The following is a 26,592-nucleotide window of genomic DNA, read 5'->3' as shown; positions in this document are numbered from 1 at the left end:
TTTCAGGCCGCGGGATTGCGCCACGGGCGCTAATTCAACTGCATTCGATGCGGCTTTTAAACCCCATGGGACACCTCGGCGAGCTGTTTGCCTGCAGTATCTGGAGAAATTAAAGACGGACGGACACAAGAAAATTAAAAAGATTACTTGTGATCCTGCAGGTTTAAGGAAGGACTATCCGAAAAAGCTCAGTGTACCTTCTAGCCTGATTAAAGGACAGTGATACGCCCCATCAAGAAGAGGCCAGGATACTCTAAACACACATGCCTATCCGATGGCCTCTTGGCTCGGAAAAAGCAAGGTTTACCATCAGCCCTTGCAACAGGAACTTACAGCTTGAAAAAACCAGCTGCTTAGGAACATGATGATCCAGCAATTAATCAGGATAAAAACAGGACTTCAGGGGATTCCAATCAAATTTATCAATTACAGCTCCAAAATACGCTGATTAAAGAAAAGAACCCAGCTTTACAAAGTACAGAGGCAGTTTTAATTTCTGAGTGGTCCACGGAATACCACTTTTGAAAAAAAGGCAATGACTTTTAAAAACGAAAAATAAGGGGCAACAGAAAGGGAATGTAGTCCTTTAACAAACTGAGAAGGTAACTGCCGCTCTCTGGCTTCTGTTTTTAAGATAGTCCTCCTTTAATGCTGCAGCAAAGTATCACTGCAGAGCAAGAAAAGGGCCTGGGCATCCTGCAATAAGACCGAGCATGAGAGAGGTCTACGATTTGAAGAGACAACCCCTACTGGAACTGCAGGCAAAACTGGAAGCCACAGGCACTTTAAAAACTTTTGAATATTAGAGAATGTTGTCCGTACCTATTTCTACTCATTTATGCACCATGAGGCTAGTTACATCCCATATGGATTCCTGAAATGAACCCTGGTCACTGTCAAAATTAGCAAAATAAATGGACATCAAACCCTGAATGATCATCTTCATGAATACCTAAAACAGACTTTTAAAGGGAAATTATTTTTAAAGTAACACATACTAGTAACTTTTGGAAATAAGAAAATCTGGCTCTAAGTCTCATATCGTAAAAACCTATTCCAAAGTAAGATGACAGCAACAATGATGACTTTTCCAGAAAGAAAATCCCTGTATAGACCCTCCAAATATAGCTTTCAATCCTATAGTACAAAGCCTTACAAAGCAGAACACTGGATTTTCCAGTAAAGGAGTAAAAGTGTTCTTTTAAAGAGCAAGCTGGGAATTGAAATACATCAGTCACTCAAGAAAAAACCATCTGGGGATCTCAAAAACTACTAAGAATAAAAGATGCAGAACACAGAGCTTTAGCTTTCCAGAGATATATCTAACAGTGTCAGAAGGTTTAACACATACAAGGCAACACTAAAATCGTGCTCTTTTTTATACTCCACTTCCTACAGGAAACAGTCCACACCACAGTCTCCAGTTCCCTATTTTGGGACTCAGGCTAGGCATGAAGGTTTAAGGTGCATTTTCCTTGCTGTATTGGTTTTTGCTTTTGCCTCTAGGATCCCCAAAGATTACCTACTTTAGTAAAGTTAAATAAGCTCTTTCTTCTTAGTCGTAATAAAAATAAACTTCAAGCAGAGTCCTATTCCCAGATCAACGAAATGATCAGGTTCAGCATCACATATGCAGATGAATAGTCACTCCTGCCACACATAACCATCAGCAAAACCTCGAAGATAAAAACAGCCACTGAGAACAACATGCCCTCGCTCAAATCATTCCTGAGGATCTCCTTTCTCTACAACAATAACTTGAGTTGTTTTGTTTTGGGGTGGAAGTGTTTTGTTTTCAAATCAACTCTTTAGAAACAATAATTGTGGGGGAAAAAATTAAAGCTTAATTTTCAATAGTATACGAAATGTGCTTTATTGACCAAATCAGAACAATATGATAGCTTCCAGAATGCTGGATGATTAAAAACTGGAATAAAACCAGCCACCAGGCGTGGATTAATACCTTATTTACCCCACTTCCCCCTCAGAGCTATTTGAGAAACAAAACTTAGAAAAGGAGTCATCAGTAAATCAAATATTTCTTCAACCTCTTTCTTAGAAATACAGAAATGACAGCCAGAATAATGAGATTTGAAAAACACTTTTTTTTCTCGACTTAGTGAAACTTCTTAAGAACAGAGAAGGGAAAGCAGAGATACCTGAACACACAATACAAACACACAGATTTATAGCTCAACTGCCTATTTGTGCTAGGATATTTTAGAAACCCAAGGTCCTAGAGATGCCCTCAGATTTCTAAGCCAGGCCAGCACCTTCCAGGCAGCATGTTCAAATGTGGATGCCTACTTCCCTCTCTCCCTGATCAGGAACTATGGCACAAAATAACGTATGAACAGAGATCCCAATCACTGGGGGAAGGGTGCCATGAGGGGAGGGGAATAGGGCTTAAAAGCCAACTGATGCACAACTTACCATCCTTGCTACACCAGCCCTCCAGGCCTTGCCCTAAGGCTTGTCAAGACAGAATTACTGCAAGTTGACAACAACAAAACTATATTCCATTGTTCAGAAATGCTTCTGCTCTGACTTCTATTTAATACAAGGCTAAAGAATTTGATGGAAGATAGATTAGCCACAGCTGTTACAGTTACAAAAGAACCACCCCAAAAACCAGCTTTCTTGCCAAGTTCTTTAGTTGCTGTTAGACCGTGAAAACAGAATACTATGGGCAGATATGTGGCATGGCTGAATTCTGGGCAATGGGTTTTAGAAGCACATGGGAACAAAGCCGGCAATGACCATCCTAGAGACTTGCCTTCTTTTCACCTATGTTCTAGGTGGTTTTGCACAGCTGGTTAACTGACTAGAGACTATACAAAACTTCTGCTTAACTGACAAGTGGAGACCAAACCTACTTGCACTGAAAAATATGGTGCAATTCCCATCCTTTCATTATGGCACATAGTTCTACCTTATTAATTGCTACTTTAAAAAACACACTATTGACACAACAGAGTCTTGAAATGTCCTTCAACTGGTCAATTAAATACAAGTGCACTGGCTGTTGGCAAAGAGCACGGTAGTATAAACTTTAGAAATAAACAAAGGTAACAGAGAGCAGCAGCTGTTGCAGAATCTTCTATGGCATCCCAGGCTATAAACTTATGGGTTTCCTCTTATACTCTTAGAAAAAGTCTCTTAGAAATTAAAAGATAGATCTAAGAGGAATACCACTTCCTACTCTGTTAACACCGTTTTAACTGTACCTCTGCATGGATTCTATTAAACACACCCATTCTAGCAACCACAAGTAACTCTCTTCCTCTACCTAACAGCCGTGGCCAGTAAGCTACGGCCTAAGGGCACTTGCAAGTCCGCATGGTGCACCTCAACATGCGCGCTTGCCACAGGAGGGAAGATGTTCTCTGAATCGTGTGCATTCAGCAGGCAAGAACATATTTTTTAAAAATATGTTTCACTTACATCTTTCTGGTTGGAGTGGAAAAACCTGAGTGCGAAGTTACAGGATTGGGATGCAGCAGCATACTGACCTAGGGATTCGGCGTATCGGGTCAAAAGATAGCTAGGTCAGAAGGAAAGAAAAAAAAAATGTTATACTTACCACCTCCATCATCAACTACACTTCGAATTATTATAGGCACATAGGAAAGTTAAAAAATCTTGCCACATAAATTATCTCATTCACAGAATCAAAATTTTTTTTTTAAAGAGCAAGTTAATTCAGTTTTATGGGAGACCTAAAGCTCTATGCCATGCCTTCTTATGCTCAGATGATTAATGGAACAGAAGGGGATAAAGAAAATACCCTTGATTCATCATAAAGAATAGTCAAAACACAAATTCAGAGGATCTCTAAGGTCAAAAATTAAGTACATGTGTCAATCTCAATTGCAAAGCAGAAATAAGGACTTCAAGACAATGTGTGCTAAGAAAAAGTGTTCAGAAAGAAAAAAAAGAAAAAGTGTTCATATATAGCTGTTTGCTATCTCTGGGGAAAACTTTCTTACCTTTTCAAAATTGTGCAAATTTAAAAATTACCATTAAATGCTGGAAGATATAAAAATCTTTCCACTTTACAATGGGTCATCATAGGGGATTACTTAACCTAAAAAGCTTAATAACGGAAACAACTCTACTGCTAAATTTGAAAATTTGAGCTTCATGCACAAGGACCCCACCCTGGGGTAGCCAGCTGCTCAGTATTCAGAGTATATACTACCAACCCAATGGTGTCATGTTGGATATGCTTAGCATCAAGGCTGGAGTACAGATCCACCACTGGTTCAAACGCCCCCAGCACACAGTAGATTCGAACAAGCAGCAATTTGAATTGAGCATTGGAAGGGCTGTGGGTTAATCCCTCTTCCAGCAAAGTCAGGGCCTGCCACACAGCAGTCTCGTCACCTAGAACCAAAATGTAACAGTATTATCCATAGTACTTAGCAGCAAATGGAGGTTTCTCACAAACAAAAGACAAAAACGTACTGATATTATCACCTCCCCTAACTATCTGAAGAATGAGTTTAGGTGTCAAAAAACAAATTTTAGATACACGCCTGTAAGCAAAATAGGGAATTTTCCAGAACAGACAGTTTCTCAATAGTTACCTCAGTTCTTAAACATGCATCTGCAAAAGTGATGCAAACTTTAAGTTGCAAGGCCTTATGAAGGAAGTTATGGGATCTCAGAGAATCCTAGATTCGGAGAAGAGATGGACTTTGAAGGAGAATTTGAGTCCACCAACCTTCCCAGTACAGGATTTTCTCTACCAGACCCCAGAAAGATGCTCTCTCTAGACAACATTTTTCTTCCATGGGTAACTCTACTATTCAGATATTTGAAATGATATTTGAAAAAAGCTGTTCATTAATAATCAAATTAATATGACACACTTATTTCTGGCCTACCGAAACTCAAAAGGTTACATGCATCAATAGTCTTCAAGATTAAGTAACTTCTCTTTTATGAACCTAAGAAAATAATATGAAATGGAGATAAAGATTTATACACAAAAATATTCACTGTAATAATAATGGGGGAATGATTAAGTAAATTATAGTAAAACCCACAGCATGCAGCCATTTGACATTAATGAGTTTTTAGTAACAAGGGAAAATACTTATACAGTAACAGTTCAGTAAAACACACAGAATTCAAATTAGTGTGAACAGGTGATCTTCAGTCTATAAGACATGCACAGAAAAAAAGAGAAGGAAATATGCCAAAATGTTAGAATGCCTTTTGGAAGCTGGAAAAGTAAGATTAAAATAAACTGTTTTCCAAAACTTTGTTATTTTTACAGTCAGAAAAAACTTAAACAAAAAAAAAAAAGAAAAAACTTAAACCAAAACTTAAAAAACTTAAAGTAAAAGCTCCATGCATTGAGCTTTTCAAATTATAAGCTCCAGGCTTTTTTCTAAAAGAAATGATATAATCAAAAATTGGGGCTTTAGATAAATATCCATAATTCTACCCAAACTATGCATACCTATAATCTACACAAACTACCATGATTTTAATGTATTGCCTTTGAATTGGAATTACTTTTACCCAGTAGTAATCATGACATACATCTAATTTTGCTTTTAAGTGTTTTCCATGTTGCTACCTAGTCTTCACAATCATAATTTTACTGAATTCAACACTTACTGACTTAAACTCTGGAGCAACACTAGATGTAAGACCAGAGGATAAGGGTCACAGGTGGTTCCTGGCCTCAAGCGGCTCAGAGGTGGGTGGAGAAAACAGCTGGACAATTATAGGGAATAAATAAAGAAGTCCTAGTTACTCAGGGTGCCTGGGTGGCTCAGTCAATTGGGCGACTGACTCTTGGTTTCAGCTTGGGTTGTGATCTCAGGGTCATGGGATCAAGCCCCACATCCAGTTCTGTGCTCAGTGGGGAGTCGGCTTGATGGTTCTTGCCCTCTGCCCCTCCCCGAACTGGTGTGCTCACTTGCTCTCCCTCACTCTCTCTCTCAAGTAAATAAATAAATCTTAAAAAAAAAGGAAATGGGGCACCTGGGTGGCTCAGTGGGTTAAGTGTCTGCTTTTGGCGTGGGTCATGATCTCAGGGTTCTGGAATCTAGCTTTGTGTTGGGCTCACTGCTCAGTGGGGAGTCGGCTTGATGGTTCTTGCCCTCTGCCCCTCCCCGAACTGGTGTGCTCACTTGCTCTCCCTCACTCTCTCTCTCAAGTAAATAAATAAATCTTAAAAAAAAAGGAAATGGGGCACCTGGGTGGCTCAGTTGGTTAAGTGTCTGCCTTTGGCTCAGGTTATGATCCCAGCATCCTAGGATCAAGTTCCAAAACCGACTCCTTGCTCAGCAGGGAGCCTGCTTCTCCCTCTGCCTGCCACTCCCCCTACTTGTGTGCTTGCTTTTTCTCTCTCACTTTTTGCTCTCTCTCTCTCACTCTATCTCTGGCAAATAAATAAATAAAATCTTAAAAAAAAAAAAAAAAAAAAACCCAATTTTCGTGCTAAGAAAAAGTGTTCAGAAAGAAAAAAAAGAAAAAGTGTTCATATATAGCTGTTTGCTATCTCTGGGGAAAACTTTCTTACCTTTTCAAAATTGTGCAAATTTAAAAATTACCATTAAATGCTGGAAGATATAAAAATCTTTCCACTTTACAATGGGTCATCATAGGGGATTACTTAACCTAAAAAGCTTAATAACGGAAACAACTCTACTGCTAAATTTGAAAATTTGAGCTTCATGCACAAGGACCCCACCCTGGGGTAGCCAGCTGCTCAGTATTCAGAGTATATACTACCAACCCAATGGTGTCATGTTGGATATGCTTAGCATCAAGGCTGGAGTACAGATCCACCACTGGTTCAAACGCCCCCAGCACACAGTAGATTCGAACAAGCAGCAATTTGAATTGAGCATTGGAAGGGCTGTGGGTTAATCCCTCTTCCAGCAAAGTCAGGGCCTGCCACACAGCAGTCTCGTCACCTAGAACCAAAATGTAACAGTATTATCCATAGTACTTAGCAGCAAATGGAGGTTTCTCACAAACAAAAGACAAAAACGTACTGATATTATCACCTCCCCTAACTATCTGAAGAATGAGTTTAGGTGTCAAAAAACAAATTTTAGATACACGCCTGTAAGCAAAATAGGGAATTTTCCAGAACAGACAGTTTCTCAATAGTTACCTCAGTTCTTAAACATGCATCTGCAAAAGTGATGCAAACTTTAAGTTGCAAGGCCTTATGAAGGAAGTTATGGGATCTCAGAGAATCCTAGATTCGGAGAAGAGATGGACTTTGAAGGAGAATTTGAGTCCACCAACCTTCCCAGTACAGGATTTTCTCTACCAGACCCCAGAAAGATGCTCTCTCTAGACAACATTTTTCTTCCATGGGTAACTCTACTATTCAGATATTTGAAATGATATTTGAAAAAAGCTGTTCATTAATAATCAAATTAATATGACACACTTATTTCTGGCCTACCGAAACTCAAAAGGTTACATGCATCAATAGTCTTCAAGATTAAGTAACTTCTCTTTTATGAACCTAAGAAAATAATATGAAATGGAGATAAAGATTTATACACAAAAATATTCACTGTAATAATAATGGGGGAATGATTAAGTAAATTATAGTAAAACCCACAGCATGCAGCCATTTGACATTAATGAGTTTTTAGTAACAAGGGAAAATACTTATACAGTAACAGTTCAGTAAAACACACAGAATTCAAATTAGTGTGAACAGGTGATCTTCAGTCTATAAGACATGCACAGAAAAAAAGAGAAGGAAATATGCCAAAATGTTAGAATGCCTTTTGGAAGCTGGAAAAGTAAGATTAAAATAAACTGTTTTCCAAAACTTTGTTATTTTTACAGTCAGAAAAAACTTAAACAAAAAAAAAAAAGAAAAAACTTAAACCAAAACTTAAAAAACTTAAAGTAAAAGCTCCATGCATTGAGCTTTTCAAATTATAAGCTCCAGGCTTTTTTCTAAAAGAAATGATATAATCAAAAATTGGGGCTTTAGATAAATATCCATAATTCTACCCAAACTATGCATACCTATAATCTACACAAACTACCATGATTTTAATGTATTGCCTTTGAATTGGAATTACTTTTACCCAGTAGTAATCATGACATACATCTAATTTTGCTTTTAAGTGTTTTCCATGTTGCTACCTAGTCTTCACAATCATAATTTTACTGAATTCAACACTTACTGACTTAAACTCTGGAGCAACACTAGATGTAAGACCAGAGGATAAGGGTCACAGGTGGTTCCTGGCCTCAAGCGGCTCAGAGGTGGGTGGAGAAAACAGCTGGACAATTATAGGGAATAAATAAAGAAGTCCTAGTTACTCAGGGTGCCTGGGTGGCTCAGTCAATTGGGCGACTGACTCTTGGTTTCAGCTTGGGTTGTGATCTCAGGGTCATGGGATCAAGCCCCACATCCAGTTCTGTGCTCAGTGGGGAGTCGGCTTGATGGTTCTTGCCCTCTGCCCCTCCCCGAACTGGTGTGCTCACTTGCTCTCCCTCACTCTCTCTCTCAAGTAAATAAATAAATCTTAAAAAAAAAGGAAATGGGGCACCTGGGTGGCTCAGTGGGTTAAGTGTCTGCTTTTGGCGTGGGTCATGATCTCAGGGTTCTGGAATCTAGCAATGTGTTGGGCTCCCTGCTCAGTGGGGAGTCAGCTTCTCCCTTAGCCCCTCCCCGAGCTCATGTTCTCTCTCTCTCAAATAAATGAAAATTTTAAGAGAAAAAAAAATTTTTTTTAAAGTCCTCGTTACTCAAAGATAACTAGTATTGAAAAAAAAAGATCTTGGGATGCCTGGCTGACTCAGTTGGTTAAGTGTCTGCCTTTGGCTCAGGTTATGATCCCAGCATCCTAGGATCAAGTTCCAAAACCGACTCCTTGCTCAGCAGGGAGCCTGCTTCTCCCTCTGCCTGCCACTCCCCCTACTTGTGTGCTTGCTTTTTCTCTCTCACTTTTTGCTCTCTCTCTCTCACTCTATCTCTGGCAAATAAATAAATAAAATCTTAAAAAAAAAAAAAAAAAGAACCCAAATTTCAAAGTAAATAGAAAAAAAAAAAGAAAAGAAAAAAGGTATAATTTTCACTTCTTTCTCAACTATTAAACTGTTATAAAGACATTAAATGTTTTAGTTTGCAAAATTTAGGCTGTAACTACAACTCTGAAAATTCTTCACCAAATCAAAAGGACATCAAGCAAAAAAAGAAAAGAGCATGAAGGACTGATTAGGCTTTTTGGGAAAATATTTTTCTAACTAAATGTAACAAAATGATATAAGTTCTAGGGATATATTAATGTATAATATGGACTACAGTTAACAATACTGTACTGTATACTCGAAAGCTACTAGGAGAGTAGATCTTAGTATTTCTCATCACAGGAAAAAATCTAACTTGGGGGTGTCTGGGTGGCTGAGTCAGTTAAGCATCTGCCTTTGGCTCAGGTCATGACCCCAGGGTCCTGAGATCAAGTCCCACACTGGGCTCCCTGCTCAGTGGGGACCCTGCTTCTCCCTTTCCCTTTTCTTGCTGCTCCCTCTGCTTGTGTGCTCTCTCTCTCAAATAAATAAATATATAAAATCTTTAAAAAAAAAAAAAACTAACTACGGGAGACAGATGTTAACGAATATTGTGGTAATCACTTCATGACATACATACATCAAATCATGTTATACATCTTAAGCTATACACTCTTAAGCTAATACAATGTAATATGCCAATCACAGTTCTCCATAAAACTAGAGAGAAAAAAAAGACATTCTTAACTCCCCATTTTACTTTTGCAGAATCATAAATGCCTTATTGCAAAATATCTGAGAGCATCATCAACTTCTTCAAGTGCTCTTCTTAATCCTTCATATCAAATCAGTCTCTTCCAACATCCATACCACATTTCTATAGATTTCTAATATCGGTCAGATCCACCTTGGACAATGACTATGCCTCTAATTAGAGCACTTCAACATCACTTTCATTGACTGCAAGAAACCTTGTATCTTTATAATACTGGCAATTTTCCAATGTACCTGCACTGTGTGATTATGGAAAATTTGCTTAACTTCTTTCTCTCTACCCTGTCTTTCCTTCATCTATAAAACTGCATCCATCTTAACTGTATTATTAGGAGGTTTAAATTAGCTAAATCATATAAAGCACTTCCAAGTGTCTAATGATTAACAAATGTTAGCTGCTACTGCTCTACTGGGCAGACATACTGCTCAAAAATAACAAGAGATTAGCAAAGCCACATAGTCACTTGTGAGCAAGAATGGATGCTAGAATAAGTGGGGAAGGGTATCTGAGTAGGGACCAAATTACTAAGAGGTCAGTTCATTAATGATGTTTTTTCACAGCTCTACGCAAACTCACGATTCGGGGCTCAGATGACAAAGACTCTGATAAAAAGGATTTCACCCCCAACTCCGGCACAATTTAGTATAGCAAGTACTAGCACAGGAGTACACACAACGTCCTACAAAAGTTCAGAAGGGGCATAAAATTTGCCATGGGGGAGGGGGTGAAATCAAGACAGGCTTGTCAGAGGCACCATCTGAGTAAAAGTTAGACGAAGGAAGGAAGGAGTGATTTCAAAGAGAGGCACATGATGTTCACTAACACTAGCAACCAAAAAAACCAGGGGATTTAGGCTCTAAGTACCTAACAATTTGGAGATATCGGCAGAGGCTAGATTGTAAAGAGCACTGTAAACTATCCTAAAGAGGTTGACCTTTATCCTCAGGAAAACAGGGCACCTCTGAAGGATTTTAAGCACAAGGACGATGATATCAAAATCAAGTGCTCCATGAAATGATCCCTGAGGGTATGGCTTGTGTCCATCATGCACAGCACTGTCTCCCCAGCCCCTTGTTTCCTGTGCAGTTTATTCTCGTGAATAATATGCAATAAGTACCTAAATTATTTTTTCCCAAAAAACTGCTAATAAAAGAAACTGTCAGGAGTGAGACCTAAAGAAAAGGTAATCTCAATATCATTTGCTGAATCATCCTTTTCTTGCTCAATGATATATGATGCCTCCTTCAGCATATATTGTAGTTCTGTCCTAAATAGGTTAATTAGAATTATATTCCAAAAAGAGTGCATTCTCCTGAACATTTTTTAAGTGAATAAAAAGGGCTATTCATTTCATGGGCCTATACATCTATCTCTGAATCAGTTTCTCTGTATTTTAATTATTGCAACTTTGTAATAGGTAGTTCAGTCACTATTCAATATTTAGAAATCTTTAAGGGGCGCCTGGGTGGCACAGCGGTTAAGCGTCTGCCTTCGGCTCAGGGCGTGATCCCGGCGTTGTGGGATCGAGCCCCACATCAGGCTCCTCTGCTGTGAGCCTGCTTCTTCCTCTCCCACTCTCCCTGCTTGTGTTCCCTCTCTCGCTGGCTGTCTCTATCTCTGTCGAATAAATAAATAAAATCTTTAAAAAAAAAAAAAGAAATCTTTAAAAACAGAACAGAAAACAAGAAATAAATAAGTGTTGACAAGGATGTGGAGAGAAAGGATCCCTCATGCACTACTGGTGGGAATGTAAATTGGTGCAGCCATTGTGGAAAACAGCATGGAGGTTCCTCAAAAAATTAAAAACAGAAATATTATACGATTCAGTAATTCCACTATTGTGTATTTACCAAAAGAAAATGAAAATACTAACTCAAGATATATGCACCCCTATGCTTACTGCAGCATTATTTACAATAGCCAGGATATGGAAGCAAGCCAAGTGTCCATTAATAGATGAATGGATAAAGATGTGGTGTGTACACACACACACACACACACACAGGAATATTATTCAGCCATAAAAAAAGAATATTCTGCCATTTACAACAACATGGATGGACCTAGAGGGTATTATGCTAAGTGAAATAAGCTAGACAGAGAAAGACAAATACCATATGATTTCACTTATATGTGTAATCTAAAAAAAGAAAATGAACAAAAAAGCAGACACAGATCTATAAATACAGAGAACTGGTGGTTGTCGTGGGGGAGGGGTGGCAAAAAGAGGAGTGGGAGGTACAAGCTTCCAGTCATGGAATGAATAAGTCACAGGGATGAAAGGCACAGCATAGGAAATATAGTCAATGGTATTGTAACAGCGTTATATGGTGACAGATGGTGGCTGTATTTGTGGTCAGCATAGCATGATGTACAGAACTGTCGAATCACTATGTTGTACACTTCTATGAAATTAATGTAATGTGTGTCAACTATACTTCAATTTAATAAAATTTAAAAAATAAAAACAGATGTGCACTGATTTAAGATTATCCTGATTACAGAGAGGGGGTTATCTGGAATGGGTTCTTCTAGAAGCATCCTGGAGAAGGGCAAGGAGGAAAAACCTAAAGGCATAAATCAAATTCTTGGATTATATAATTAGTCTCAGGATTTATAATCAATAAAAGCAAAGCATAAAGTTAAACTGAAATCACTCTTCCTTACCTGTTTCTCTCCATACATCAATAAGCACATGGACAGCAAGGAGACAGTAATAGTCTGAAAACTGCAATTCGGTTTTCAAACAGGATTTCCCTGTAGGGAAAAAATCCCATATTTGTATTATAACATTTGTTCAACTATCACTGCCCCACAGGAGTTTTTTAAAGCAGGAAAGTGACAGGAGGGAGAAGATAAAAAGAGGAAATGAAGGTCGTAAGAGTCGTGTAAATACCAGAAGGAAAATATAAGCAATGAATCAAAGGATTCAAAAGAAGGTAAGGCCACACTCAGCTGGAGCAAAAGAAAGAGTTCCAGAACAAAGGTAGTATCCACAATGGCCCCAAAGGGAGAGCAGCAAGATTTGGAAGGAGGTTTCAGGTAAAGAGAAGAACAGAAGCCAAGGGCCATGTACAACTAAACTAACAGTACGCTCATTACTTTGCCTAATGATTTAGAAAGTTAGAGAAACACTGACAGCATCTGGTCACATAATTTACACTTTATCACACATATCTAGCAATCTAAAGATCATCTACTTCTAAACTAAACATTTACCTCATAATTTACAACACTCATTTTGTTCAATTTCAGCCTATATATTAAAAATACTAAGGTCTAGATGCAGAAAATGTCACAATTATCATAAATTCCATGTAATTCGTAAGAGCCCCAGTGTGACAGAGTTAGCTCAATCAAAAAGAATATGGACAACGATAATTATTTAAAATTCCGAACTTAAGAAATGCTTTACATGTGAACAGTCTTCCCACCTAACAAAATGTTCTCCTTGCCAAACTCATTTATAACAGGGTGCTCTGAGTGATAAAAAAAAAAAGGACTAAAACTTAGCAAATCAGGCAACTACTACAGATTTTGAAAGGCTGCTCACCAAATTCTAGTCCATGCTGGTACCTCAGCATCAGTTCTCGGACCACACTCAGTTTCTGGTTTTTGTCCATAGTGTGGTACAAGCCGAGCAGCCTCGTCAGCTGCACGACACACAGATGCCGCTGCAAAGCTCTGACGTCTGCAGGCAGCGCCAGCTCATCCTCAGTGGGTGTCGACAAAGGGACAACTCCAAGTAACTGATTAATAAACTGCAGTGTAGAGAAAAAGGAGTACAGATCTCAAAACAGAACTCATCTTTGGCAGGCCATAATTAACAAACGTTGAAATGGTCTAGAAAAAGACATTTTCTATCTACCAAACTTACTAAAACAAAAAAATGTCTAACAGCACACAATGCTGGTAAAAGGCCAATGAAAACGGCATACTCATTCACTGCTGGTCAGAAGTAATCTGTCAACATTATGTACTATACTAACTGAAAGATTAAAATAATTGTGAAAATGTTTCATAAATTATACCACATCAACATAATATATGATATGACAATGAAAAGTTTAATTAGGAAGACTATAAAAAGAGCAGATTACCAAAAACAACCCCACAATTATAACTGATACACAAGTAAAGTCTTAAAATATTACACATTGAGAGGAATAGTTATGTCAGTGGCTTTAAATTGCTTTTTTTTTTTTTTAAAGATTTTTTATTTATTTATGTGACAGAGAGACAGCCAGCGAGAGAGGGGAACACAGCAGGGGAGTGGGAGAGGAAGAAGCAGGCTCCCAGCAGAGAAGCCCGATGTGGGACTCGATCCCGGAACGCCGGGAACACACCCTGAGCCCAAGGCAGACGCTTAACGACTGCGCTACCCAGGCGCCCCTTTAAATTGCTTTTTAATTAAAGTTTTATTTTGAGATAATTACAGATTCACATGCAGTTGTAAGAAATAATACAAAGAGATCCCATATACCCTTTTCATCCAGTTTCTCCCAATGGTAACATCTTATATTAAAATGTTTTTAATTCAGGGAGCCTGGGTGGCTCAGTCGGTTATGCATCTATCTGCCTTAGGCTCGGGTCATGATCCCAGAGTCCCAAGATCAAGCCCTGTGTCAGGCTTCCTGCTCAGCAGGGAGTCTGCTTCTCCCTCTGCCCCTCACCTGGCTCATGCTCTCTCTCTCACTCTCTCCCTCAAATAAATAAATAAAGTCTTTTAAAATAAATATTTTTAATTCTAAAATTCCTAAAGAATTTTTAAAATGTATGACTTCCATTACACAGGCTTATTGCTCACTGCCAAAATCCTATTAAGATGACAACAAAAAAACCAAACCACAAGGATCAAGAACATGTAAAAAGATGACAGCAAATAAAAAACATTAACAAGATTTTAAAGATAGAAAGCAAAAGGGCAGGTGTTAAATGCTAACCTATGCACAGGGCAGAAATCTAACACACACAAGGGGCCTCAAGTCTATTCCAGCCACAGAACCTTGGAAGGCAGAAATTCAGGGCACCAGAAAGCTCAACTGTTGGTAGGACTGAAACAGGAGAATTAGTTAAATTCCATCTTAGAAGTTTGACCCCTCCCCTAGCTCACAGACTGACTTCCTAAACCCAGCAGAAGCCTGAAGTTTTACTCCAAGGAGAAGCTGAATCAGAAGCACTGTAGAGTCAGGGATACCAGGCACAGCTAGAAATGGGGATAAAGTGCTATTTTTAATTGTTTGAGGAAGCTCCATACTGTTTTCCACAGTGGCTACACGAGCTTATATTTCCACCAACAGTGCACAAGGGTTCCTTTTTCTCCACATCCTCGCCTACCATATGATCCAGTAATCAAACTACTAGGTATCTACCCAAAGAATACAAAAACCCTAATTCAAAGGGATACATGTACCCCCATGTATACTGCAGCATTATTTACAAAAGCCAAATTATGGAAGCAGCGCAAGTATCCATTAATAGATGAATGGCTAAAGAAACTGTAATGTATACACACACACTAGAGTATTATTCAGCCATAAAAAAGAATGACATCTTGCCATCTGCAACATGAATGGAGCTAGAGTATAATGCTAGGTGAAATAAGTCAGAGAAAGACAAACACCATATGATTTCACTCATATGTGGAATTTAAGAAACAAAACAAAAGAGCATGGGGTGGGGGGAGGAGAGAGAAGGCAAACCAAGAAACAAACTCTCACCTATAGAGAACAAACACGGTTACCAGAAGGGAGGTGGGTGGGGGATAGGTAGAATAGATGATGGGAATTAAAGAGTACACTTACTGTGATGAGCAATGAATACCAGACAGAAATGTTGTATCATTATATTGTACATCCAAAACTAACACTGTAAGTAAACTACACTGGAATTAAAATTAAATAAACAGATAAAACCTCTGTTAGTTTAAAAACAAAAAAAAGAAAAGAGGATAAAGTGAAACTCAGTTATTCAGTGATGAGCACCCTGGCCCCCTCCCCCTACTCCCAACCAGATCCCAGAATGCCACCTGCCAAATGTTTGAGACCCCAAACAAAAGTGTGGCAAACAGGCTCTATGAAAAGTATTTCTGAGGGGCATCTGGGTGGCTCAGTTGGTTTACCATCTGCCTTCAGCTCAGGTCATGATCCCAGGGTCCTGGGATCAAGCCCCACGTCAGGTTCCCAGCTCAGGGGGGAGCCTGCTTCTCCCTCTCCCCCCAGCTTGTGCACTCTCTCTCGCTATCTCTCTCTCCTCAAATAAATAAATAAAATCTTCAAAGGAAAAAAAAAAGTATTCCTGAGGTGAGGGGTGGGGGAGAATGAAACAGATGATCACCTCCTGTTTTAGACTACACTAAGAGGAGTTTGATACTTTTATGGTTCTGTCAGATTGGGGTGAATCAAATAAAAAAATACTAATTCTGAGAAAGTTGTGCAAGAAAGGTAAGCTCCATATACAAAGTGGCTCAGCCTTTGGTCATAAAAATATAAATTCTGAATAAATGCTGATAAACTGCAGGAGCAAGTACGTGAAGAGAGAAGTGGGATGTTGTAAACGAGATGATCATCTTTCCACAAAAGGGCTCCAACAGATGAAGACTGTAACTGTAAAAATAAACAGCTATACAAACCTACAATTTAAAAATACAAAAGTAAATCACAGAGACACAGTTAAGAGTTGAAAGTGATCTGTCTGTACAGAGCCAGAACCAGGGTGAAGGTGGCAAAGAGCTGCTAGTGTTTTTCAATAGAAGCCTTGTAGTACCACTTGGATTTTCAACTTTATCCATGCAATTTTTTGACACAAATAAAAAAAAATTTTTTTAAGATTTTATTTATTTATTTGACAGAGATAGAGACAGCCAGCGAGAGAGGGAACACAAGCAGGGGGAGTGAGAGAGGAAGAAACAGGCTCATAGCCGAGGAGCCTGATGTGGGGCTTGATCCCGTAACGCCGGGATCACGCCCTGAGCCGAAGGCAGACGCTTTAACCGCTGTGCCACCCAGGCGCCCCTGACACAAATAAAAATTAAAAAGAAACCCCCACTCACGCAGTTTTACATCTGTAACAATTCTGCTTCAATTTGTCTCCAATTGGATGAATTTTAATTATTATGACCAGATAATCATTTGCAACAAAGAAACTGCAGCACTGGTTTTCAAATTTTTGATTAAATGCCTTATAGCTTCTATTGCCAGCTGTTCCGTTCTTGTAAGCTAGTTTATATATTAGTGATGCTAACTATTAATGCCTTCTTCAGGGAATGCCAAAGAATCTTTCAGATAGGTTTTTGTCATGAAACAATACATTCATTCTTTATTCTAGTCTGTATAGTCTTACGGCTATGCAAAAAGCTTCTTTAAAAACTGAAATCAGTTGTTTAGCTTAAAACCTCAAGGCAAAGGAAATCAAAAGATAAATACATCACTCTGGGGGACCCACTTCAGGACAACTGGGTTCAGTGGCCTACTCATAAGGGCTAGTCCCAGTTTTAAAAGATTGGGACTATAGCTCTCAGCTTGAAATTTACTTGAATAGTTTACAATCCTCTGACAAACACACTGCTGAGTGGCAGAATTTTTAGCTACTGAGGTCATCCTACATTTAAAAAGTTGTGGCAGCAAAATTACCACTCCCAATGAAATATTTACGTGAACTACAAAATTCACTGCAACAGCTTTAAATCCTTTGTCTCACAGAACAACGACTACCTATCGCTGCTAGTATTCCACCATTTCTAGAAGGTTCCTCTCTCAATAGATTATTACTGTATGAGGTCACATGAGATGACCTAAGACTTTCAAACATACTAATACAGTAGAGCTGCTTGTACTAGATTCACATTAGCAAACCCTTATGAATCTCAGCTGAAGGAAATTTAAGTGTTCCTTTAATGCAGCCCCATTATTTGATGCTTCAACTTACAAGATGGGAAGCAACGGATGGCCATGATCAATTATTCCAAATCTTAGCACTTAGTACATAATATGTGCAACAAATACTAACTGTAGGAATCTCTTCCACATGGTTCTAGATTCTGCTTAAATCTCTCTAGTAACGTGAAACTCACGCACTATGTTTTTTAGAGAATCTAACTACTAGAAAGATCTTTTTTCCACTGGCCAAATTCTGAATTCACTGTAACAAATTCTTGCTGATCCCAATTCTCACTCCCTTTTATACAGGAGCTTTTCAATTATGAGAAAGGAAGGACTCTGTCCTCAGCAGACCAAACCTCTCTCCCACTCAACCATTTCTCTCTCCTATTCTTTTAAGTCCTCCTACAACCCAGAACCCCTTTTCTGGATATGCTGCAATTAATCCGGAAACTTCTGAAGCTTGGCCTGAGCCCTGTAAGCACAGCACTCCAAGAATAGCTTTACTAAACCAAAATGAATGGTGACAGTCAATTCAGAACCAACAGAGACCACTGCCTACTTACCAGTTAGGGAATGCACTGTTCCATCTGCCCTCAAGACTGCCAAGTATCAAGCCCAGTGAACTGAAGATATGACCAACAAGCAAATACTCTACTCACTTCCACTACGGGGGTGACAGAAGGCATTCTGGAATAACAAGTGGTGGCAACCCTGTGATAGGAAGGCTTCACTGCAACCTTCACTAATTATAGAGGTATTTATGAGTAAAACTGATCAAAGTCACAGACTTTCTTTTATACCTGTCACTATTTCTTTATATGGTGCTCTATCCTACTTCACATACACTGTTCTTCCAATTGGTAGAGTACTCCAGCTGCCCATTACCAAGGACACTCTGGACTAAATGCTAAAAACCTTTAATGTGGAACAGGGTATGAAGTTCCCAGCAATCTGACCCAATACATGTTGCTGTGGATGAGGAGTCTAAAGATAAGGTTCTTCATCTCATTATATAATAGATTTACATTGGTTCATTTGCATCAAAAACTCCCAATATATGACAATTAACTACAATGTGGTATTCTGGATAAGATCACAGAACAGACAAAGGACATTAATGGGAAAACTGGAGAAATCTAAATAAAATCTAGGGGTTAGTTAATAGTAACGTACCAATGTCAGTTTCTTAGTGTTGACAAATGTACCGTGGTAATTTAAGATATTAATAAACAAGGGTTAAGAGTATAGTGTAACTTTCTGTACTATCTTTGTGACTTTTCTGTAAATCTAAAATTATTCCAAAATAAATGCCTCAAAATATAAAACCTTGCTCTGCAAAGGATTCTATTAAAGGATGAAAGACAAGCACAGACTGGGAGAAAATATGTGAAACCACATATCTGACAAAGGAGTTGTATCTAGAATATCTAAACTCTCAAAACTCAACAGTAAAAAAACCAAAAACAGACAAACTAGAAAGGGAGCAAAGGACAGAAACACACATTTCACTGAGAATATAAAGCTGGCAAATAAGCACGAGATGTTCAACATCATTAACCATTAGGAAAATGCACATTAAAACCACCACAAAATATCACTACGTACCTACCAGAATGGCTAAAATAAAAAACAGTGACAACACTAAATGCTGATGAAGACGCAGAGAAACTGGATCACTCATTCACTGCTAACAGGAGTTTAAAATGCAATGGCTGGGGCACCTGGGTGGCACAGCGGTTAAGCGTCTGTCTTCGGCTCAGGGCGTGATCCCGGCGTTATGGGATGGAGCCCCACATCAGGCTCCTACACTATGAGCCTGCTTCTTCCTCTCCCACTCCCCCTGCTTGTGTTTCCTCTCTCGCTGGCTGTCTCTATCTCTTCAAATAAATAAATAAAATCTTAAAAAAAATAAAATAAAATGCAATGGCCACTGTGAAAAAGTTTGGCCGTTTCTTTAAAAAAAAAAACAAAACAACAACTAAACAGTTGCAGCTATCACTGCACTACTGGGCATTTTTTTCAGAGAAATGAAGATTTAAGTTCACACAAAAAAACCCACACACAAATGTCCACAGCAGCTCTATTTGTAACAGCCAGAAACAAAACTGGATGTCCTTCAACAGACTGAAGAAATGGTGGCACATCCATACCACAGAATACTATTCAGCAATACAAAAAAATGAACTATCGAAATATGTAACATGGATGAAGCTCCAGGGAATTATGCTGAGGGAGGAAAAAAGCCAAACTCAAAAAGTTACACATAATATGATTCTATTACATAATATTCTTGAAATGACAAAATTACAGAAAGAGAAACCATATTAGTGATTGCCAGAGGACAGAGACAGGGAAAGGGGGAGGCGCAGGGAGATGGCTGTGGGTAAAAACGGGTAGCGCATGGGATCCTGGTGGTGGAACTGTTCTGTATCTTGAAGCTGGTGGGGGTCACTGAATCTACATGCACTACATACTGCTCTAAATACACATGTAACGTACCACGCAGACACACACAGATGTAAAACTGGTGAAATCTGGATAAGATCAGTGAATTGTATCACTGTCAATTGCCTAATTATGATATTATACTATAGTTATGCAAGATGTTACCAATGGAGCAAAATGGGAATGGGGTATACAGAGCTCTCTGTATTATTTCTCTTACAACTACATGTAAATCTATAATTACCTAAAAGAACAAAACAAAAAACACCATAAAATAAAAAGATAATCCAATTATCCATCAGAGGCTTATTCTCCTTGTGGCTTAATTTAACAAGAAATCATGTCTTAATCTGATAGCACCTGGAGTCCTTGGCTTGCTAGAGCTGTTACCTTAGCACCTCATGTCCACCACTCACACACACATTTAACCTAGTTACAGTAAATACAGGCACCAAACAGAATTCTGAACTATACTTACTTTTGTACACTGTGTAGCAGGCAAGAGGTCAACAAACACCTTGAGGTCTGTAAAACAACAAGGTTTATCCCCAAACTTTTTAAAATACTGGAACATTAATTCTTCTGGATCACCTGAGAGAAAAAAAGAAATCACTAATTAATGAACGGAAGCAATTTCTAATTTAAGAGGTCTGACTTGAAAATCATTTATTTCAATTAAATTAAAATTTTGTGGATTGGACGCCTGGGTGGCTCAGTTGGTTAAGCCTGCCCTCGGCTCAGGTCATGACCTCGGGGTCCTGGGATCGAGCCCTACATCGGGCTCCCTACCCATCGGGGAGTCTGCTTCTCCCTTTGCCCCTCCCCCCGGCTCATATGCACTCTTTCTTTCTTTCTTTTTTTTTTTTTAAAGATTTTTTTATTTATTTATTCGACAGAGATAGAGACAGCCAGCGAGAGAGGGAACACAAGCAGGGGGAGTGGGAGAGGAAGAAGCAGGCTCATAGCGGAGGAGCCTGATGTGGGGCTCGATCCCATAACGCCGGGATCACGCCCTGAGCCGAAGGCAGACGCTTAACCGCTGTGCCACCCAGGCGCCCCATGCACTCTTTCTAATAAATAAATAAAATCTTTAATAAATAAAAGTTTGCTTGAATGAGAATGACAATGAGGGCTGCAGGATGGCTTGCCCATTTAAACAACTACTTTAAAAGGAGCTGAATCTTACCATCTCAGTTTACTTGTTATTACACTTAGGAAATGCGACACTTTTCATTAATTAAAGTTTAATTAACTAAAAAGTTTTCATTAAAGTTTAAATAAAGACTGAAGTTTATATACAAACATTAAACAAACATGCTTCTTTCTACCATTCTTGAACTACTTAACAAGTATTAAATGTTAACTAAATTAAAGGGAATGTTTAACAGGCACACCAACAGAAGAGAAAATAAATGGGAAGAGTCATAAGCCAATAGCTCCCAACAAGATCACTCACTATGGAAAATTTAAACCTGGATCTGCAAAAGCTACCAGTGCCTTTTATTTTTCCTCAAATTAAAAACAAAATTAAAAACAAAAAATTAAAAAAACAAAAAAATTAAAAACAAAAACTAAAACAATAAAAAAAAAATGCTCTCAAATTGAACCAGAGTTTCTGTAAGATTTTAGGTCTTGGTTTCTGTTCACATTTCTGGGAACAAAAGTCCATGGCTTTAATCAGATTCTCACAGAAATCTGATCCAAGACACTAAGAATCACTTACTGGTCTGGGTAAAAAAAATTTTGTGGGGATGCCTGGGTGGCTCAGTCGGTTAAGTATCTGTCTCCGGCTCAGATCATGATCCCAGGGTCTGCTCAGCAGGGAGTTGGCTTCTCCCTCTCCTTCTGTCCCTTCCTCCCTGCTTGCACTCTCTCTCAAAAAAATAAATAAAATCTTAAAAAAAAAATTTGTGGAGGGACGCCTAACTGGCTCAATTGGTAGAGCATGTGACTCTTGATTTTGGGGTTGTGAGTTCAAGCCCCATGTTGCAAGTAGAGTTTACTTTGGAAAAAAAATTGTGGAGACTAGCCAAGCTCACAAATTTCTATTATGCAGTCTGGTAAGAAAGAAGACAAAGACAGGAGATGGACATAGCAAGTGCCAAAGCAGATCCACATACTTTTATATCCAGCTTTGGAAAGAAGCAATTCTTTGGAATCTATCTTAACATTTTGCTGAGGATCAAATGAAAATTTTCATTTGCAATTCTGGAACTAATAGAGACTAAGGTTCCAGAAGTAGACCTAAAGGAGTCAACATGGAATTCAAAACTGACTATGAAAACTCTACAAAGGGAATGAGAGAAGTCCACAGTTAATTTTAGAAAGAGCTGCAAAGAGCATTAGATGATTAAAATGAACAGAGATGATCTAAGATAGGTTTTAGATACTGGAAGTGCTCATCATCTCAGGACAACTGGTGACTAAAAAAGACCCTCCTGGGGGCGCCTGGGTGGCTCAGTCGTTAAGCGTCTGCCTTCGGCTCAGGGCGTGATCCCGGCGTTATGGGATCGAGCCCCACATCAGACTCCTCTGCTGGGAGCCGGCTTCTTCCTCTCCCACTCCCCCTGCTTGTGTTCCCTCTCTCGCTGGCTATCTCTCTCTGTTAAATGAATAAATAAAATCTTTAAATAAATAAATAAATAAATAAATAAATAAATAAAAATAAAATAAAAAAGACCCTCCTGATCAACTTTTAATGAAACCAAATCTCCATAATGATAAGCAGGAGGAAAAAAGTTTTCTTTGGAGCTTTATCTTTAAAAAAATGAAATTAAAAAATTAAGAAAGTTTATTATCTTAAACTTAATAAAATTTAGGTTATAACTAAACTATAAGCTAATTCTTAGCATGAGCAAAGAATTACTGCTTTCGGAGGAAAAGGGTGCCATTTTTTCAACAAAATTTTGAACTAGCACAATATGACACCCTTCATTTCTTGTGAAATAAGCTCAGAAAGAACCATTTTCAAAAAACATCTAAGGGCTTCACCAACTTTCCTGAAGGCCTCTCTTCATGTTCTACTACCCAAATCATGTTTTTCTCCTCTCTTGTCATTGTCCTTGTAAATTTTCTCTTAACTGTTAATTGCTCTAACTCTGCTATATGTTCTTTCATCAATGGTTTTGTGAGTGCTTGAAGCAGATTTTCAAGAAACCTTTCATCCACTTCATGAAATCTTGAAACTTTTACAAAACTGGCTATTTTATTTTGAAACTGATTTTGACATTAACGTTGGGTCAAAAAAGAATGCCTGATAAAGACTCTGGTGGAAGAGGAAGAGATGCTAATGTCGAGTTGAAGATATGACTGAGGGCTAATGGTATCAGTAATCCATTCATGAGTAAATATTTTCAGGTTATGAAGATGTTTGCCTCCCAACATGTCTTCATCATCAGAGACCTCAGAGAATGAACACTGCACTTGGGTATGGAGGGCATCCCAGTATCTTCTCCAAATAATATTAAGGGTTCTTACCCAGTTTGTACTCATCATTAAAACCCTGACGTCTTAAACGTCTAATCAGTTCCAATTTAGCGAGATGTGGTCCTCGGAGATGGCGGGAACTTTTCGATTCTTCTGTTATCCGATCTTCTATAAACTTCACAGCTTCTTCTGCAGAATAATGCACTTCTCCTTCTAAAGAGCTAGGTATAAACACATGAAAAAAGGTATCTTGTACCTCTATTGTCCATCCTAAAACTTAAAAGTAAAGCCAAACTGATTTCAAGAAACAAATTGAAAAATAAAAAGCACTCTGATAATTATAAAATATGGGAGTAGAAGATAACTATGAGCACATTCTGACAAGTAACATGGAATAGGATTACTCCCAATTTTGGCATCTGATTACTGCACCGTGACTAATTACCTCTACCTCTTTCTCAAAAAAAAAAAAAAAAAAAGAATGGATAACTTTATAAAATATTGCCTAATAAAAAAGTAAGCATCAGCTCATCACCATCTTAAATCATGCTTACTTTTTCAAAAGATCCCATTTATGTTTGTGTTTTTGTCTAGAATAGCAAAGGGGAAAAAAAAGGAAACCAGCAACAATCCAAGTGTCCATCAGTCCATCAATGGGGGACAGGTTAAATGAATTATGTAACACCTCTAAAGTGGAGTTCTCTTAAGTCACTAAAAAGGATGAAACCAATCTATATATACCATATATGGAACACGCCCAAGATATATATTATTTTTTCCAAGATATATTTTAAGGGAGAAAATATCAGGTTGCAAACCATTATGCCTAATATGACTGAATTTTTATGTTAAATAATGAGAATAATTATGTTACTATATCGACAGAAATAAATCTGGAAGAAAAGACTCTAAACTGCTATCAAGAGTTATCTCTGTGGGGACCCAGCTGGCTCGAGGGGTCATGAATTCAAGCCCCACACTGGGCGTAGAGATTACTTTAAAAAAAAAAAAAAAAAAAGGAGTTACCTCTGAGTCACTTATAGCTCAGTGAAAGTGGAAAAAGGAAAAAAATATGTTATTTCTGGGATGGTGAGATAACTAGAAACAAACACTTTCTACACCATACATTTCTGCACTAGTTTAAGATTTTTACGGTGAACACATATTTATTTTATAATTTTTAAAAAATGAAAAATCTTACTTTGAAAGGGATACACTATTGAGACCAAAAAAGAGAATTCTATTAGGCTTCCAGTGAAATCCTTCTGCTACACCGTGCTAAAAAGTGCCACTGTAACTCAGGAAAGGAGTCAACTTACTGTTCACCTTCAGCAGGAGGAGTCCAGGACTCTTCAATCAGTCGAAAGACAGAATCGAAATAAGTCAGATAGAACTGCCAGTCATCTGAGCTAAAATCAGATTGAATGGTGCACACAGGATTAAACCCAAGTTGTGACAAGTCGGCCCTAGGAACCATGATACTCAACTTATTTTCTAGATTACATTTTTGTCTTTACTAGAAGCCCAACCCTCCCTCTGAGTTTCCTCTGCCGCCCTAACAGGGCAACTCCAGAGGCATTTTCAAAGTAAGAAACTTTTAAAGAAAAAAAAAAAGTAAAAAACTTTCAGGAAACAATTATCTCCTTCAATGAAATAACAAGGTCCAGAAAACTAATATTCCCAACAGAAAACTCCCACATTAGCACTTCCCCAAAATAGGGCAGGGGGGCAGCGGGGAACGTGTTTCTTTTAGACCAATACTGAATTTAACAAATTAATGATATTTAGCATTCATCCTGAAGATGTAATACTCAGCACCCTGGTGGCAGAAGTTCCATTACACCCCTTTACTGAAAGAGAAAGGTTCATCAGAAACTTTTAAAAATACCTAGGACACACTACTAAAAGATTTATGCCCAGGGAATATAAAAGAAACAGACCAAAAAAAAAGAAAAAAATTCAGTAGTGACACCTGAGAGCCCCCACTCCAGTCTCATAGTCCAAAGAGAAGCATCTACTCACTTTTTCAGTAAGAGGCGCCTGGAAAGGGCATTGCACTCTGGCCACCGGCTCAGCTTCTTATACATAGCCATGCATTTATTTTCCCGACTCTGAATCTCACTTGTCAACTTCTCTACAATTAAAAGTTATAAAAATTGGTAAGCTGGTTTCATTTCTGCTCAGAAACCAGAATAAAGTCCAAACACAGGAAGGAAAATGTCACATTTTCTTAATCCTTCTCTTAAAAAATGGGACTGCTACTAGATACAAACTATTATCTTACTAAAGATTATTTTCCTGAAAAGAAAAAAGTACATTTCTGATACTAAACTTTTATAATCATTTTTTTCTATAAACCACAAGGATCCAAAATGTACTGAGTTGAGGATTTAATACATGGGATACACCTATAAAACCCAAAAAGCATCTAGGAATGATTATATTTAGTCCACAGACAGATTTCCCATCTATACATATGGTTCCAAAACACTGAATGAGCTTGGACTGGAATGGGATGAGCAAGGTGAGATGTTAGGAGGAATACAAAAATGAACAGAGATGAATCAAACACTTTCCCAACAGCTGGGAACAGAAACACTATGACTATTGTTTCTGAACAAATTAGATTTGCCCCAACCTTTCAGAACAGCTTAGCAGATTACGGATATCAATAATTACATTATGAATTTCCTACAGATAATCTACATTTTTTTTTTAAAGATTTTATTTATTTCTTCATTCGACAGAGATAGAGACAGCCAGCGAGAGAGGGAACACAAGCAGGGGGAGTGGGAGAGGAAGAAGCAGGCTCATAGTTCAAGAGCCTGATGTGGGGCTCGATCCCATAACGCCGGGATCACGCCCTGAGCCGAAGGCAGACGCTCAACCGCTGTGCCACCCAGGCGCCCCAGATAATCTACATTTTAACTATCCTAAACTACAATCCAGCTGGGTAAAAACAGAGAGGCTGATTTATACCCATCTGCAAGGAGGCTGAAATTAAAGAATAAGTAACATTACAACAATAATCTCTTTCTCTCTCAAATAAATAAA

The 26,592-nt window shown here is 38.4% G+C and overlaps 1 protein-coding gene across 2 annotated transcripts in view; it reads right to left on the bottom strand.

The window, feature by feature from the left end:
* Positions 1-26,592, bottom strand: part of NAA25 (N-alpha-acetyltransferase 25, NatB auxiliary subunit) — a 72,348-nt gene that overhangs the window by 21,424 nt on the left and 24,332 nt on the right. Inside the window, exons 8-15 of one of the 2 annotated variants that reach the window (XM_040619913.1) lie at positions 25,561-25,672; positions 24,858-25,004; positions 23,590-23,759; positions 20,591-20,703; positions 13,341-13,548; positions 12,455-12,544; positions 6,758-6,938; positions 3,445-3,544 (exon numbers count right to left, since the gene is read on the bottom strand). In XM_040619913.1, the coding sequence (XP_040475847.1) occupies positions 3,445-3,544; positions 6,758-6,938; positions 12,455-12,544; positions 13,341-13,548; positions 20,591-20,703; positions 23,590-23,759; positions 24,858-25,004; positions 25,561-25,672 (1,121 nt within the window). The remainder of the gene's footprint in view (positions 1-3,444; positions 3,545-6,757; positions 6,939-12,454; positions 12,545-13,340; positions 13,549-20,590; positions 20,704-23,589; positions 23,760-24,857; positions 25,005-25,560; positions 25,673-26,592) is intronic. The other variant, XM_040619914.1, reaches the window with a different exon arrangement.

This window comes from Ursus maritimus, unplaced genomic scaffold, assembly GCF_017311325.1.
Source record: "Ursus maritimus isolate PB19 unplaced genomic scaffold, ASM1731132v1 scaffold_33, whole genome shotgun sequence".
In the NCBI taxonomy this organism is placed as follows: Eukaryota; Metazoa; Chordata; class Mammalia; order Carnivora; family Ursidae; genus Ursus; species Ursus maritimus.
This window is presented reverse-complemented; position numbering and strand designations above follow the sequence as displayed.